The sequence below is a fragment of the Thermobia domestica genome, chromosome 1 (genome assembly GCF_964235325.1).
Source record: "Thermobia domestica chromosome 1, izTheDome1.hap1.1, whole genome shotgun sequence".
In the NCBI taxonomy this organism is placed as follows: Eukaryota; Metazoa; Arthropoda; class Insecta; order Zygentoma; family Lepismatidae; genus Thermobia; species Thermobia domestica.
Genome location: NC_137454.1, coordinates 241,951,094 through 241,968,525, shown reverse-complemented (window position 1 = coordinate 241,968,525; position 17,432 = coordinate 241,951,094). Strand labels below are relative to the sequence as shown.

At 35.4% G+C, this 17,432-nt stretch overlaps 1 protein-coding gene across 3 annotated transcripts in view; it reads left to right on the top strand.

The window, feature by feature from the left end:
* LOC145694807 (phospholipase B1, membrane-associated-like) overlaps positions 1–17,432 on the top strand; it is an 83,536-nt gene that overhangs the window by 42,413 nt on the left and 23,691 nt on the right. For all 3 annotated transcript variants that reach the window (XM_081771475.1, XM_081771457.1, XM_081771466.1), the window contains exon 2: positions 2,475–2,595. In XM_081771475.1, coding sequence (XP_081627601.1) covers positions 2,503–2,595 — 93 coding nt within the window. In that variant the 5' untranslated portion in view covers positions 2,475–2,502. The remainder of the gene's footprint in view (positions 1–2,474; positions 2,596–17,432) is intronic.

The window sequence follows — 17,432 nt, the reverse complement described above, 5'->3', positions numbered from 1 at the left end:
ACGCACGCTGGACCATTTACTCCTAGTTGCGTTACTAGCATGGGCGGCGATTAGGGGGGGCAAGAGGGGGCAGTTGCCCCCCCACTTTTTTGAAGTGACCATTTAACTCTTTTAAATTATATCATCTATTTTTTTGTGAAAGCCTAGAATCTTCATTATTCGATTTAAAAAGTACCAAAAAAGCTTTCTATTTCTGTTTTTTCTCAAGCCTGGAAGCATTGTAGAACACATATGCTTTCATGCCTTTCTGCGTCGAGATGTAGTGTGATGACGTCATAACTTAAAAAATATATTTTGTTATGACTTTTATATTACTTATCTTTTTAACAAAGATCCCTTTTTTCCCGTTTTTTCCTCCTCAAATACATGATGGAGACATGTGAGTGGTACCGTTTGAAAGGCTGTTCTGTTCTAAAAAGAATGATGTATGAAACATGATCCTAGTATAAATAGAGATGTCTCGGGGAATTTTTACCTGAGATCCTTTTTATACGAAAATCTGGAGTATTGTAGAGATATTATTTTTGGTGGGTTTACTTTTCCACCTAGAAGATTGAAATTTTGCACACACATTTAGTACACCCTTTAGTATTTTTCAGATTTGTTTCAGATCTCTGCGTTAAAACAGGGGGTACAGAGGAGCAAAAAAAAAAAAAAAAGTACAAAGAAGGAATATTTTTTAAACAAATAATCCATTTTTTCATGATTTTCCCACCTCAGGTACAAGATGGAGACATGTGAGTGGTACCGTTTGAAAGTATGTTTTATTCTGAAGGGAATGGTGTACAAACAAAGATCCTACGATAAATAGGGGTGTCTCAGGAAAATTTTATATTACATCTGGGGCATTGTGGGAATGTTCTTAGCTCATTGGTAAACATTTTCCCGCATTTAGTTTTCAAGATAGAAGCTTGAATTTTTTTTTTACACACATTTAGTACACCCCTTCGTATTTTTCAGTTGATTTTGAGATCTGTGCGTTAACATAGAGGGTCCAGAGGGTATCAAAGTTAAAAAAAAAAATCAGAAAAAATCCATATTTCCCTCAAACTTTTCCGCCTTAGGGACATGATGGGAAAACGTAAATGGAACCGTTTGATAGGTTGTTCTATTCTGAAGAGAATGAAGTACTAACCATGATTCTAAAATAAATAGGAATGATGCTGTAGCTGATTGACTGAAATTCAATAATTTACCTTTAAAAAGCCATAATCTAAAATGGTTAATGTATATGGTTTAATTTGGAAATGGAAAGTTTTTGCATATATTACAGGTTCATAGAAAAAAAAAATGTACCATATAATATTTGTCGTTGCGTAAGTGGGTATTGGTTATTTGTCTTCCCGTGGAGTTAAGACAGCTACAGGAATTGCTTTTTAATTGCAATTCAGAGGAATTAATATTACAATTGCGTCGTAACATATGCTTGTAGTATTTACTGTCTTTCATTTTCTAAAAGTAATGACATACATTTAATGGCAAGGTGGAATTAAAAATATAAGTTGTTCATTAATCCTCAGTTTCAATATAACTTCTACAAATCAAGCCTCATTATTCATTAGTATGATTAATATTATCCTTTCTATTTATTTGTTTTGCAAATATGTTATTAAATAATCTGATCGCACAATTTTCCAGAAGAATTTAATGATGTTCATGAGCAAGGAATCAAGGTTTAGTACCTAATGTACGTTGCTCTTGTCAATTTACTTAATTAAATATGAAAACAACCAGGAAAACTAACATCGATATACAAATATTCAGATCATATCTTGCCCCCCCCCCACTTTTAACGTCCAATCGCCGCCACTGGTTACTAGTATCATTTAAATAAATAAATAAACAATACTAATATAACCATATAGTAATAATATTAATACTAAGTCAATTAAATCAATATTGATTTCGTAGATTCAGCAAGTACAAGTGTTTCGTCTATATCCGTAACTCATCATTGCTAGAATGATCGAAAATAATACTATCACTAGGTTTGGCAACGCTGAATTGAGAATTAAAATACATGTTAGAAGTTAGAGGGTGTACCTGTATCATTTTCTCGGAGCGAGCATCGACCAAAAATTAGCCGCGCAAGCACAGAAAATGAGGTTTGCTGATCCTTGATGTAGATTCACGGATTTAATGTGAACTGTTGACAAATTAATGGTATTAAAAGATATAATGATCATGTATATCCATTTTGCAATACAAACTGTCATTTTTAAAATGTATTTAGCCTAGTATTATTTTCTGTGTTTCATTTTGCCACAACTTAAAGTCTTTAGGTATTAGCTTAAGAGCTTGAATCTTACCGCTGATGAAAATCTATGTACTCCCTCTTTCAATAGAGGAGCTATTGAACGGTACTAGGTGAAAGTATACTACCAATTCTAAACGTTCTGCGTTCTAGTTAATTTTTGTTTATAAAAAAAAAATCGAAAAAATAAGTAATACAATGCCGTAATTTCTTATTCCAGATGCTGATATCCTGGGACGCCGGTGACGATGCAGTGGCTGGAGATCCTTCTCGCAGCTACCATCATCAGCTGCACCCTCGGAGATGACGACCAAGACTTTAATCCCCTCAATAGATTTGGGGTGAGTGGTGTAGCCATTGTGCCAAGATATTTATACAATTTTACGTGTTTACCAAATTTTTGGAGCAACAGATTCTTTAATGCTTTGTGTAGCCATTATAATAGTCATTTCAAACTCTATGCTTTGTGACGTTTGCGGATATCATTTCAATTAAACTACATGAACAGACAAAGATTTGATGCATCGATAGGGGCAGTGATGAAGCGAATGATGACGGGGGAGGGCACAGTGGCTCAATGGCAGAGCCCTTACCAGAAGTTCAAGTGGGTTCTTGGCCCCATCTTTGGCCTGTGATGGACAACATTGTGTCCGTGGATTTTCTCGGGGTTTTCCTGTTCCCTTCTACATTCTCGTTCCACCAATTATTTCATAATCCTTTATCTTGTTTAGCCTAAAGAACATAATCCTGAGACGCAGAACTAGAAATTTAATTTCATTTTCAAATACAGGGTCCGGCAAAAAGACCCGTATATGAAGAGGGCACTATGTAAGTTGTGGTGGGGATACGGTGACGGAGAGGGTACCGATGGACAGCTGTATACGTGCCATTTTCAGTAGTCGCAATGACCTGGCGCGATCAGCATCATGCGTTTGTTGGGAGGAGTATATTTGTAATGGTAGTTCTGTGATTACTACTCAGAGGGCATTTCGCATTAGGTTCGGACTTAGCAGACATGATTTTTCAAGTTTGGGTTTCATACTTTAGAACAACAGGCTCTGCACTGAGAAAAAAATCGCCTGGCCGATCTTGGACCGTAACAATGCCGGAAAATGTGGCGCGTGTGAGAGCGTCCATCCAGCAAATTCCAAAACGTTGACAGGGTCTGTATATTGATAACGGATACGATGGCATTGCACACTTTTGTAGTAGTACTCAAGTTTGTCTATCTGATCAATTCAGTTTTGCATAGATATATACAATTATGCAGTCAACATAGGGCTAATGCAAATATGTCAAACAATTGTCAACGTTATCTCCTGTATGAAACTTATACTAACATAATCATTATGAAAATACACCTGTTAAACACTAGAATTTAACATCACCTACAGATTCTTGTCTATTTAGACTCTCCAAACATTTATTTGTACTACATTAACGCATTTACCAGGACCAATCACTACAAGACAGCATGCGAAAAGTACTGTATATAGAAAATAAAATTATTCTGTCTGAAGGAAACTTCCGTCTTCACTTAATTTGCTCACCTCGTTAATCCAAAAATTAACTTAATTCAAACTTAAAATTTAGAGAAAATATTCGGAGTTACAATTGAAATTATAATTTGAAACACACTACTTCCAACTCTCATCAAAATCGGGGTGGCAGTAACTATTTTAATACCACGAGTCAAATACTGGAAAATGAAATGAAATCTTCCACTTTTACGTCCCTCGGGCAGAGAAAAATTTTCTTTGTAAATTGGTTACTATTAACCGTTAACTGAATATCAGATACATAAGTTAATAATTACTCTAGATAGCTTTAATACCTACAAAACAAACATCGCTGGTTATTTTATACCTTCTTATAAAATTATTTACAATATTATAACATTATTAAGACTGAATTATAAATTAGTGTCAATAGCTCAAGTGACAACACGTTGATTAATCAACTGATATATATACACCGTGAACTAAGATCGTGCAACAGTATCCCTTTCTTTATGTTCAAGTATTATGTTCCTTGTCGTAAATACTCAGTAAAATATATTCATTCATTGTACTTTAATATTTGTTGCATGATCTTTTTAATCTAACATTCGCCACGGTTACCATATTTCATTCAACTAAAAAGAAGACACCTCATTTCAGGTATTGATATTTGAAACAAAACGCTTTAAGAGAGAATTTACGAAAAATTATCGGATAATTTCAGTTACCCTCCAGAAGCTATTGAGTGTTTTTGATGTAGCTTGGCCTATGTAGACATATGTTTCCTCCCAGAATCTCGTTCCACCAATTTTTCCATCATCACTCACTTGCCATAATCATCCGTTTCCCTTAGCCTAAAAAGTATAATCGTACGACGTTAAACTGAAAGAAAAATGAAATGAAAAATAGAAACGAAAAGAAAATCATCACAAAGTAATGTATTCCGATATTAGAAGAGCTACACATACAGTGCTAAAACTTTGTAGGAAAGAAAGGGAAAAATGAACAAATTGCAATGAATAAAATAACAGAAATGCTTGTGCGGTGAACAGAAGTATGCAGAGCAGACTGTTATTGAAGTTAGTTATATTTTATACAACCATACTATTCAAAGTATATGTATAAATCCACACTATAGACCAGTGGTGTACAGAAGGGCTGATGCGCTTCAGGCTACCGTCTTAGTATAGTGATATCAAAATTTGAATCTGATAATAACCTTATATTCCATTTGTGATCCCCGATAATACGACTTTGTTATATTTTATCACAGGCAGTTATATCACTTATGTATCTGATATTCTATTTATTATTATATTATAGATGTTTTATTTTGGTCTCCTTTGGGGGTGCAGTGCCTCCCAAAAATATGTCTGGAAGAAACACTAATCACAAGTATTAGGGAAAAGTGGGGGAATACCACGCACTTAAGGTACAATTTTCAATATCTCACTATAAATCAAACAAATTAACATGAGGAAAATGTATGTTGTAACTTAATCATTCTAGTTTTATATTCGGTTGTTGGTAGTGCTCCTTGATTTTCATAGGTTCTGTAAAAATAAATTTTGTGGAAAACGAGAAAGCGTGGTATTTCCCACCACATCGGGTAATCACACGCATTTCATCGGGTATTGGCACGCACTAATTACTAGCGCAAATTCCTTAACGTGAAGCATCAGAATCACTTTCCAAAAACTTCAGTCTTTTGTTGACTGTACGTTTGGGTAAACTTCTAGTTTGTTTCCTCAGGTTGTCGTCACGTTTTCCACCAACATCGAATTTTCGAGTTTTCTTCTCAACTGTGCTTTCTTGGTGCATTCTTCGCTTAGTGCTCTTTCTGAATTCAGTATCTTCCAATATTCGTTTGGTTGGAGTAGAAGTTAAGATTTCTGAACTCTTTCTGTTATTTCGAGGAGTTGACTTGGCAGACCTGGAGATAGGAGAAATCTGAGACTTTCACAGCCTCATTTTGTAAAGAAGACGGTTGGACAAGCAATGGTAACTGCTGTGATGATTTCCGGGTAGTTGATGTTCTTCTTGATTTAGCCCTATTTTCGTCGAAGATGGTTGTTCATTTTGGCGTAGGCCTATAATAGTTTGAGCATCGGAAAGCAATTGGAAATTCACTTCTTCAGAAATCTCTCTTTCATCTTAGAGTTCTACAGCCTAGAATTGCTGAGCAGCTTCAAAATCTTCTTTTCTAAAAGTGTCCAGCTCCAAAGGACAAATACCCGCTTGTTTAAAACCATTAACAGATTTGTCCATATTTGCTGCTTTCAGATAAGCTCTATTAAAGATATCAGCTAAGTCATACGGATAAATTTTTCATTAACGTAGCACTTCGCAAACAGTGTGCACTCTTGGTTGAAATATGTTTTGAGGGGGACCAAAAAAGGTGAGGTCTAGCGACTGAAGTTTATGTGACGTATGCGGTGCTATTGTAACCATAACAATTCCTTTATCCTTACAAAAATTGTAAATTTTTAATGAAATATGGCTCGTGTGATCCAAAATAAGTAGGACTGGATAATTTCTTATCGGTTTCGCAATAAGAGCAAAATGTTGGAGCCACTAGATTCATTGCTCCACCCACGAATATATAGATGCAGTACATTCTTCTTTCTGCCACTGAGGTGACATGCATTTTCTTGGGTAGATAAACATAGGATTTATGTAAGACCTGGCAGCTTTGTAACGGTTTACCCCTTTCCCGTGATATTAGTGGTCCGAGCTATTTCACTCCCTTTGGATCCAAAATACGCCCTGGTTTCTATACTGTGAATATACCTGTTTCGTCAAAGTTAAAGATCTAATCTTCGCAAAAATGATATTTTTCGCAACTTCTATCAAGTTTTTAAAATACCCTTTCACCTTTTCTTCATTGAATTCGTAAATACTAATTGCTTCAGATTTCCTTCACCTTATCGTGGAATTTTTCTTTAAAAAACAATTCCAATCAATCATTCCCAGCAAGTCGACTTTCTTTATTCAAATTGTGTTTGATATTATTAGCTTCTGCGTATTCATAAGCTATACTGCCTAGTTCAATTGGAGACATTCCGTAAAACAACTTGACTAAATATAAGCGTGACCAGCAAGTTCCGTTTTTTGTGTAGAGCTCAATACAGCTTTTCCTCTCATTTTCTTAGAACAGACAGTCCCAACTTATTCCAAAATTATTTGCTACTTCTCTAATTTTTCTTCCGCCATTAATTCTCCTATGGCGTTTGGCAGCTGTTCCAATGTCGATTTGCACTTCTTTGCCTAATATAGTGTCATGGCATCTGTAATATACATAAAAAAGGAAAAGAAACGCTGCATAAACTTTTTTGATAACTGCTTCGTGAAGAGGCAATACCACGCACAATGGACGACATGCGTGCAATTACCCCATTCCAAGCCGAGAAAGAAAAAAATTAACCTTCAGAAGTTTCACGTCATTTCATATAAACAGATTTAGCATGAACTTACTACTAACACACTACGCTAAAACATTGCATACACATTATAAAAATCAACTAAGTACTTCAATACATACCTCTAAATCTGCAAATGAAGTAAATTAGAAGAAATTACAGCAAAACAACATTTCGCCATGCCATGAACCACACCTAGCAGCAACTGGCGCCTTGCTCATGCAATATGTCTTTCATAGTCTAAACTAGATAGTAGCACTAATCTGAATCAGTTTCGAAGCATTAGAACTGAGAAAATAGGGTGCGTGGTATTCCCTCGTTGCGTGGTATTCCCCCACTTTCCCCTATACAGTTATGTTAAAAACAAATCTTATTTCTCAGAATCTTCCTTTAACCCCACATAAGATTTTAACAAATTGAATATGTACTGAATTCTATTTTGAGGAGAGGGGCTCTTTCTGATCAATATAAGCATCAAATTGTCCCGTCTGCGGGTGCGAGTAAAAGCATCAAAAAAGAAACAGGCTGCTCAAGTATTCTTTTTTTTTTTTAAAATATTGACTTGTTTTACTGAACTGTTAGTGCGTGCGACTTCGTATTGCGTGGTCCCTGGTTCTACTCCCTATTGGATCACTAATATTTTCTGGTGTTAACCGATCATCATGAGAGGCCGCGGTGCCTCATGATAGAGCGCTCCCCTCTGGTGCGTGGGGTAAATGGTTCCAAGCTCACTTCAATTGGGCCTTTTACTGAACAAATGACATTGCGTGGGTTTTCTCGTGTTTTCCCGTTTTCTCCTACTTTCTTCATTTCATTCATTATCATCATCTCCCTTAGTTCTCAAGCCATAATCGTGGTCGTAAATCTGAAAGTTTTCATTTTTTCATCATGAAACAATTTAGGTACTGCGTTACTTAAGAAGTAGTGAACTCAGGTCCAGAAGTCTGAAATAATGACACCTGAGAGCTGATGTACTGACAATGTATCTCCATGTTGAACGAACTACCTATATCTGACTTGCCATAGCCTTTCATGGTTTATAAGTGGCAGTGAGTTGTATACTTTTGCAATCTGTTAACTAATTTCATCAGTGTTTCAAATCCGTATGACTAAAGAAAACAGAAAAGATGAGACTTGTTTGTTATCTGTAGGGATGCGCACGAGTCGCGTCGAGTCGAGATTTAAGCCTGTCTCGACTCGTCTCGAGAAAATGTTGTCTCGACTCGTGTCTCGACTCGACATGTTCTGTCTCGACTCGACTCGAATTCGAGTCGAGACAAAATATACGAGTTAAAATATACGCATACATCAGCCAGAACATTATGACTATATACCTAATTGTCAGTATGTCCACCTTTGGCACGGATAACAAAGGCGACTCGTCTTGGCATGCACGCAATGATCCTTGGTAAGTCGCTGAAGAAAGTTGGACCAGATGTGCACACACAGGTCACCTAATTACCGTAAATTCCGGGAAGGGGATGATGCGCTCTAACGTCACGTTCAATCACATCCCAGATGCGTTCGATTTGGTTCAGATCCGGCGAGTTGGAGGGCCAGCACTTCACTCGGAACTCGTCCCTATGTTCCTCGAATCACTCCATTAATCCTGGCCTTGTGACATGGTGCATTATCTTGTCAAAAAAATCCACTACCGTTGGGAAACATGGTCGTCATGAAGGGTTGTACGTAGTCTGCAAGCAATGTGCGATATACCTCGGCGTCATGGTGCCTTGCTCAAGCTCCACTAGACACATGGATGCTCACGTGAATGTTCCCCAGAACTTAATTAAGCCGCCACCAGCTTGTCTCCGTCCCGCAGTACAGGTGTCAAGGAGTTATTCCCTTGCAACGCGACGGATTCGTACCCTCCCGTCGTCATGATGAAGAAGGTATCGGGATTCATCAGGTCACGTGGCGATGGTCACGTGTTCATTTCAGTCGTAGTTGCCGATGTCGTTTTGTGAACATTCGCACATGGATGGGTCGTCGGTTGCGGAGACCCATCGTTGGGAGTGTTCGGTGCACTGTGTGTTCAGACACACTTGTACTTTACCCAGCATTAAAATCTTATGTTTGTTCTGCCACAGTTCGCTGCCTGTCCTGTTTTACCAGTCTGTCCAGCCTACGACGTCCGACATCAGTAAAAAGGTGGGGGGCGCCCAATGATATTTGATAGTACTTTTTTACCTGTAAAAATTTGAACGGCCCGGTAAGTTTATGTGGGGTAATTAACAAGCACAGAGCATTACACACCACACGTTTAGGAAAACTTTGATAAATAAAGCATTTCTACAGTCCATACAAAATATTTTGATGCCTAAGAATGGTACTCTGGTTTGAGAAGAGTTTCTTTAAGTTAACTGTTATGAAATAACAGACCAACTTTTCAGTCCGGAGTGAAGTCGCCTACTTAAGCTTTCATAAAACCATAACTTCAAACCGATGTTCTCTAACGCAGCTAAGTTGTGCTTTAATAATGAGAGAGCAGGACATGTGTTTTCTTACATTATATTCCCTCAATATCTTAAAGACAATTTCATTAATCAGAAAGCTGTCTGGCGTAAAGTCCTACCATGGAATGTCTATAAACAGACTCTCCATCAAAAAGGTTAACTCTGTTACTTATAGGATTGAGTTGGTTGAATATAAGAAAATTTCTGCCACCAGAGAAGGGAAGCGCTTTCAGCAGAATCTTTGTTTGAGGTTAAGTTTCTACAAAAACATTCGTCAAGTTCTCGCAAAGAAAACTGAGTCCAGTATTCTTTAAGTTCGCACTCAGTTGAATGCAGTCAGACTGCGGTTTAAAAAAAAAAAAAAAAGTATTTGAACCTCACAAACAAGGACCCTCCTTGCTCACGTTTTAAATAAGGCTCTCACTCTAAAATCCCTACGACTTGCTCCATTACTATGGAAACCAGGTATTGCTAGCAATGTTAAATAAACGTGGAAATGTCAATATCCATAAACAGACACTGTCTCCCGTGAAAATGTTAGATGTTCCCTGCTAAGAAACAGGGTGAATTGGTTTAAATCAGTCTGATTTAAATCACTTGATTTTTTAAAAATCGTTGATTTAAATCGAATTACGAAATAAATTAAAGTGAAAATAAGTAAAATCCCGTTTCTGTTCTGTTATTTCGATTATGAAAGTTATTAATCATAATACAATGAGACTCAAATGTAGAGTATAGTATGAAAACAAGTGTCATGCAGAGGATGATTAGGGAAAATCCCGTTTTGAACAGGTAACGGAGCAATCCTGCTTTATTCTTTTCGTAACATTGGGTTTGGGTTTTAAAATCGTTAACTATTCCACCGGGGAAATCACCATTGACATTTAAGACGAAAAATCTTTTTTTTTTTTTTTTTGTGCGTACCTGTTTGTTTGTTCCCAGAAAATAGGACGTATTTAGAGGGGTCCTATCTCTACTCCAATTTTTATTTATTTTTTGTTAATTTTATAACTTTAGGCGAAATTTATGTATTTCATGCCGCAAGCTAGTTCTGAGATTTTAAAAATAGGTCATTTTGATAAACGTTGCCGTATTTTTTCCTTGATGCTTAACCTTTTAAATTATATCACTTAATTTTAGGTGATAGGGTAGAATCTTCATTATTCGATTAAAAAGTACCAATAAAGCTTTTTACTTCGTTTTCTTTAAGACTGGAGGCATTTTAGAACAGGTTACATATGCTTTCACGCCATTCTGCGTTGAGGCATAGTGTGTGATATCATAAATTTAAAAATATATTTTTTGTTATGCGTATTGCTATTATTATTATTATTATTATTATTATTTGGCGGGTTACATTTTGCATTCAGAAGACTGAAACTTTGGACATTCGTTCAGTGCACCTCTTAATAATTTTCAGATATTTTCAGATCTCTCCGTGGAAACAGCGAGGTCCAGAGGGCAAAAATGTTTAAAAAAAGGATATTTTTAACAAAAATAGCTTTTTTCGTGATTTTCCCGCCTATGGAGACATATGAATGGTACCATTTGAAAGGCTGTTCCATTCTGAAGAAAATGATGTACATACTATGCTTCTAGGATAAATAGGAATGTCTCAGGAAACTGTTACCTGAGATCCTGTTTTATACAGAAATCTGGGGTATTTGGGGAATATTGTTTTTCGCGGGCTTACTTTTGCACCTACAAGATTGAAATTTTGCACATTTATTCAGTGCACTCCTCAGTATTTTTCAGATTTGTTTCAGATCTCTGCCTTAACAGGGGGAGGGGTCCACAGAGGTAAAAATAAAAATAAAAAGATATTTCTAACAGAAAATTCCTTTTTTCGTGATTTACCAGCCCAAGATACACGATGGAGACATGTGAAGGGTACCGTTTGAAAATTTGTTTTATTCTGAAGAGAATAATGCACAAATCATGATCCTAGGATAAATAGGGATGTCTGAGGAAATGTTTATATTACATCCGGGTCATCTGGGGCATTGTGGGAATGTTCTTAGCTAATTGTTAAATAGTTTCCTCACCCTTACTACTCAAGATAGAAGCTTGAAATTTTGTACACACATTTAGTACACCAAGTGGCGTATTTAGGGGGGGAGGGCTTCCGGGCTTAATCTTACTTACTATAGTAAAGTATATGAAATATCTTGCAGAATTTTCACATTTTCAGGCAAAGCCCCCTCCCCGAAAGTTAGCAAAGCCCCTCCTGAAATAAAATCGTAAATATACCACTGAGTACACCCCTTAGTATTTCCCAGTTGATTTTGAGATCTGTGCATTAACACAGGGGAGTCCAGAGGGGATCAAAATTTAAAAAAAAAATCCGATTACTCTCAGAATTTCCCGCTTCAGGGACATGATAGGGAAATGTGAATGTTACCGTCTCAAAAGCTGTTCTATTCTAAAGAGAGTGATGTATATACCATGATCCTAGGATAAATAGGGATGATGCTGTAGTTGCTTGACTGAAAGTTATAATTTACCTTTAAAAAGAGCCATAATTTAAAAGGGTTAAAAACATTGTTTGGGATTGAATAGATTAACGATTTGGGGATAATTCAAAATTCAACCCCAATACTTTCACTTAAATGGCATAATTAGTATTTAATACTAATTCCTAATGCTTTTTCTTCAGTTCGCGACTTGTATTATACGAGGAGAAAGATTTGATTTAAATAAAAAAAATCAACAAAAATGTTTTTTAAATCATGATTCTTTCCCACCCTGCTAAGAAATAACATAAGAGTAATCTATTTCTCTATCTGAGGATTGATTTACCTAGCCTTAACTAGAAACAAGTTGAACTGACTCAAAATAGCTCTTAATTCCAGTCATACACTCAGAAATAACTTATTTCAACAGATATACTGCCTGCTTCAAAGCTTGTCATAGAGAATACTGCTCCAACTTCAGACTATACATCTGATATATAACAGAGAATCCATCTTTCTCGAAGCAAAACCTTTAAGTCAGGGTTGCTACACTTGAGACAATCAATAATGCCAAACACGCGCCTGAATTACGATAGATTTTTTTAATTATGCCAGATTTTTTTTACTTATCTTTCCACACCAATTTTAAAGACCAGTCACCACTTACTTTCATTAAGAGGAGCTAACTGTATTCATGTACGAGTATTGTATTAATGAACTAACATGACTCTTACACAAACGATAAAAATGAATTAGTAAATGGCACATCATATGTATACATTTAATTTTAGTTTAAAGATTTTTGGCACATCATATGTATACATTCAATTTTAGTTTAAAGATATTTGAATGTGACTTAAATTTAGAGTCTATATTTGTAAGTTTTTAGTTTATATCCGTATCAAACATCCAGTTTATGATGGATCTACTGCATAAAGTAGGATCCCAAAAAAGGTCATTGGAATTTGTACCATCCTTCAGTCGAATCAGGAACTGAAACATAAAGAGTGACATTTTCTTTTTAAAGATACTTTATTAAGCTGAGTATTGTGAAAATTTTTGTTAGTACCTAGGTAGAACTACTAACATTATACAAGCGCAATTCCACAACTTCATGTACACATTACCAAATATTGAACCCCCTTGTGTCCATATGGTTAGCGTACGCGTCTTTGTTGCGGGAAACCCAGGTTTGATTTCCGGTGGGAACTCCTGTGGTTCTGTGGTTCTGATCGCACGTTAATTTGTAAGTTCACGTCTCATATAGCCTCGATGCTAAAACGTATACTAAACTCTAATCGAATACTAAATACAAGTATTTAAAGAAAAATGATGGCGCACCAAGATGACGTAAATTTGGCTATCAAATCCATCTTGTGTTTTCAGTTATTTTCCAGTAGTATTTTTTTTTCTAGACATCCTTTCAGAAGACAGTGATGCAAATTTCGAAACTGCGAATTCCTGTCCGAAGTCATGAAATTTTCCGATTAGACGCAAAATTTCCCACCCAATAAGATAGATACTGTAAATTTACAATATTTAGCAATAAATAAGTTTGAAAAATATCGCTTTAGAGGTGCTATGACGTACAGTTGAATTCATTCTCTTTGTATGAAAGGCATTATATATAATAATATTTGCCTCCCTCTGTTCGCTCATTCGTATCATGTGTATCGGATGGTTTTGATATTTCTTCTGATCATTAAAACATAGCAATGATGCTTGTGTGGGGAAAAAAATACCCAAAAGCACCAGATAACTGTCTTTCCATTTATTTTGGAAACAACAAACCCATTTCACGTGTGCGAGAGAAAATGAGCAGAGCGAGTCCATGGTTAAACATTTGGCTCGCTATCTTTTCATTTTGATGTGAAAACATACTCGCAAAACCTTACAAACACAATTAAGACTGCACTTCGGAGAAAATTTTAAGACACAGATAGTTCAATTTTCTCTTAGCATTTTTCTTCAGCAAAAGAATCGGTTCACTGTATTCGAATAAGGGAAGGGGAGAAAGGGTGAATTTATATTTTATAGGGAAGTAACATTGTAAGTAACATAAACAATACATACCGCTTCCGACACTGTACTGAAGCATTTCTTTCAACTAGATCTATCCTGACCCTCATTCCACTTCAAGTTGTAAAGTAAAAAGAGACAGAAATATCCAAGATAACTGCGCACTTGAGTTTCAGTTCACAATAATAAAACTAGTGGGCAAGTAAACAGTCTTTTGTAAGCTAAAGAAAACGGTGATGTTGAGAATGAATGAAATGGTGGAATGAAGTAAGTGGAAGGGAACTAAAGAACCACAAGAAAGTCCACACACACGGTGTTTCTATGCCACAAAGCCCACTTGGTACCAGCTGGGATCGAATCAGTCTTCATACATCAAGGGTGAAAGCTGTGCCACTGAGTCACAGCGGTCCCGTGGCCAGGTTGAGTCACCTTTACCTTTATAGTTTCTTAATATTTAAAGTAATGAATGTTACGATTATGAAATAGATTTTCCTTAATGAGCTGCATAAAAACAAAAGCCTTCGAAATGCATTAAACAATTAGCGCGATTTGATTGTGAACTTAATAGTTTCTGTAAATTTAAAACTGATTACAAAATGAACCCATAATTTTATTAGGTGAATATAAAATATGCTGCCAGCACGAAACAAAACTATTTGGAACTGTCATGAAAAGAAAGAAAAGGTAAATAGCGTTGCAAAAAGATTAGTAAGGAAGTGAAATACATTTCGAACGTGAATTTCGGAAAATAAAAATTACCAAACCTATTTCTCCTTCAACAGTGCGCAGAATCAATGTCTAGCGAATGAACACCTCCATGATAACAGAGAGAAGTCGGTGTTAAGTCAATAACAAAAGAAAGCTAAATAAATTCATATTAAAAGTTATGTCAGTGTGTAAATACGGAGACGCACCAAAGCTCGAAAACTTAATACACTATTACTCCTATGTATCAAGCAATCGTTCAGCTGTCATTTGAGAGGATGGGAATCCCAGGCTCCTGAACAACTATGTTACTAGAGTAAAATGAGGAGTGTATTTATCTTACAGTGAACTGCTTTGATGCCAAGTAACCTAACTCCAAAATTGAAATTTTCCGGGAGTGAAAGTTGAAGTTCAATATCTCATGGACAATCAAGGTTTCTTTTATGTTGGGAACCAAAACCGTAACTACTGTATGTAGTTTATTGTTTTATGATTTAGTGTTTACAAAAATCCTTTTAAAAAATACCTATCTATAGAAGTGAAAGGTACCTATCTCTACTAGTTCTTGGCATCCAAGCAGTCCATTTATTGCAATATAGCATGTAAAATAGTCTCGTATCATAATATGTGATGTACAACAAATATTACATTATATATTATGGACATTACAGAAGTTAGAAAAGAAATATTTGGAGAGCTTCGAAATGTGGTGTTGGAGGAAGATGGAGAAGATAAAATGAACATAGAGAGCAACAAACGGAGATGTTTTAAAACGGATAGGAGAGAAGAAGACACTTCTAGCCACCATTCTTCGTAGAAAGGCCAATTGGATTGGACACATCTTGCGAAGAAATTGTCTTCTTAACACCGCCATAGAAGGAAAGATTGAAAGGAAGCGAGGAATAGGAAGAAAAAGAACACAGCTGATCCAAGATTTGAAAGATAGGAGAACATATTGGGAGTTAAAAGAGGAAGATGAAGATCGAGAAAAGTGTAAGAAACATTTCCAGGACAAAATCTAAAATTGAGTTTAAAAAAATCCCCATTAGTCCCAGGACCTGCCGAAAGGCAGAATACCTAATAACAATAATAATAATAATAATAATAATAATAATAATAATAATAATAATAATAATAATAATAATAATAATAATAATAAATTATATATTATTATTATTATTATTATTATTATTATTATTATTATTATTATTCGTAACTCGTGATACGCTGCAACACATTAAAGCCTCAAAATAGTTAGGAAAGCGAATAATCCAGAAGTTATGTAGTCCTATTGCGTTCATGGGAACGAAAATAATAATTATAACTATGCTATAATTACTATTATTTAAAATAATAATTATTATTACTATAGACTGCCAATTGTTCATTCAGAGAATTTATGAAGTTCACTTTATCGCAATAGTTTTATACAAACTACATATAGGCTACGGATAATAGTTTTATACAAAGTAGATAATCGATTATTATTATTATTATTATTATTATTATTATTATTATTATTATTATTATTATTATTATTATTATTATTATACTTGAAGTACAATCAATATCACGACATTAGTTTTAATTAACTGAATTGAGCTGAAAATTAAATCGTGATCTCGAAAGATTAACTATTAAGTTTATGCGTTCTATAATTTTCTAAAGTAATAAATGCTGCAATTGATTTCAAAGCTGTTTCTGAATAAATACTTTCTTCAAAATAACATTAAAAATTATAGAAAAATTTTCGAGACATTCGAGTCGAGTCGAGATTTTCACGAGCAGTCTCGATTCGACTCGAAAAACCGAGTCGAGAAATAGGTTTGTCTCGACTCGTCTCGAATTTTACAACGTGTGTCTCGACTCGAATCTCGACTCGAATTCGAGTCGAGTCGAGTCGAGATTCGAGACATGTCTCGACTCGAGCACATCCCTAGTTATCTGCCTCCCTGCAACTCGGCTCACCTCTGTTTATTGAATTAAAACACTTAACTTGGTGTTGCAAGAGCAGAAGAAAATCTGTTCGGAAATGCTTCGAATATTTCAGCAGGCGATACATGGTCAGTGAATCGGCTTATACAAAGTTATAATATGCTTATCTGCCCTTTTTTGACATAGCAGTTTATTAGCTCCATGATGTTTTTCTGGTTCCGCCACTTCTATAAACATCTTAATCTTTTATATACTACACTATTTAATGCTCTTATTATATAGTATTTAATATTTTTGAATTTTATTTTCATATGGGAAATTATGTTTACAGTCATCACCATGCTTTAGAATTTGATCCCATGTTAAATAATTATAGATACGTATTCAGCGCACAACGACTTAAAGTATGTACGACTTCTTTCATTAAATTTGATTTGGTTCATCATTACCTTTTAATTTTCTTGAAAAACTGCATATGAAAGAAATCTCAAGTAAAACCAGTACCTCTGCAACTATGCCATTCGACTGACATTAGCCTACTTGTAAACAAGGAATAAATATAATATTCGGGCATAACAACCAAGCACCTATAACAACTGGATCGTTTTAAATTTTAAATTTTGGAAAATTTGAAACTAAAATCCTACGCAAATATTGCGCTATTTGGCTGTTTTAGAAGTTGCTTATGAACT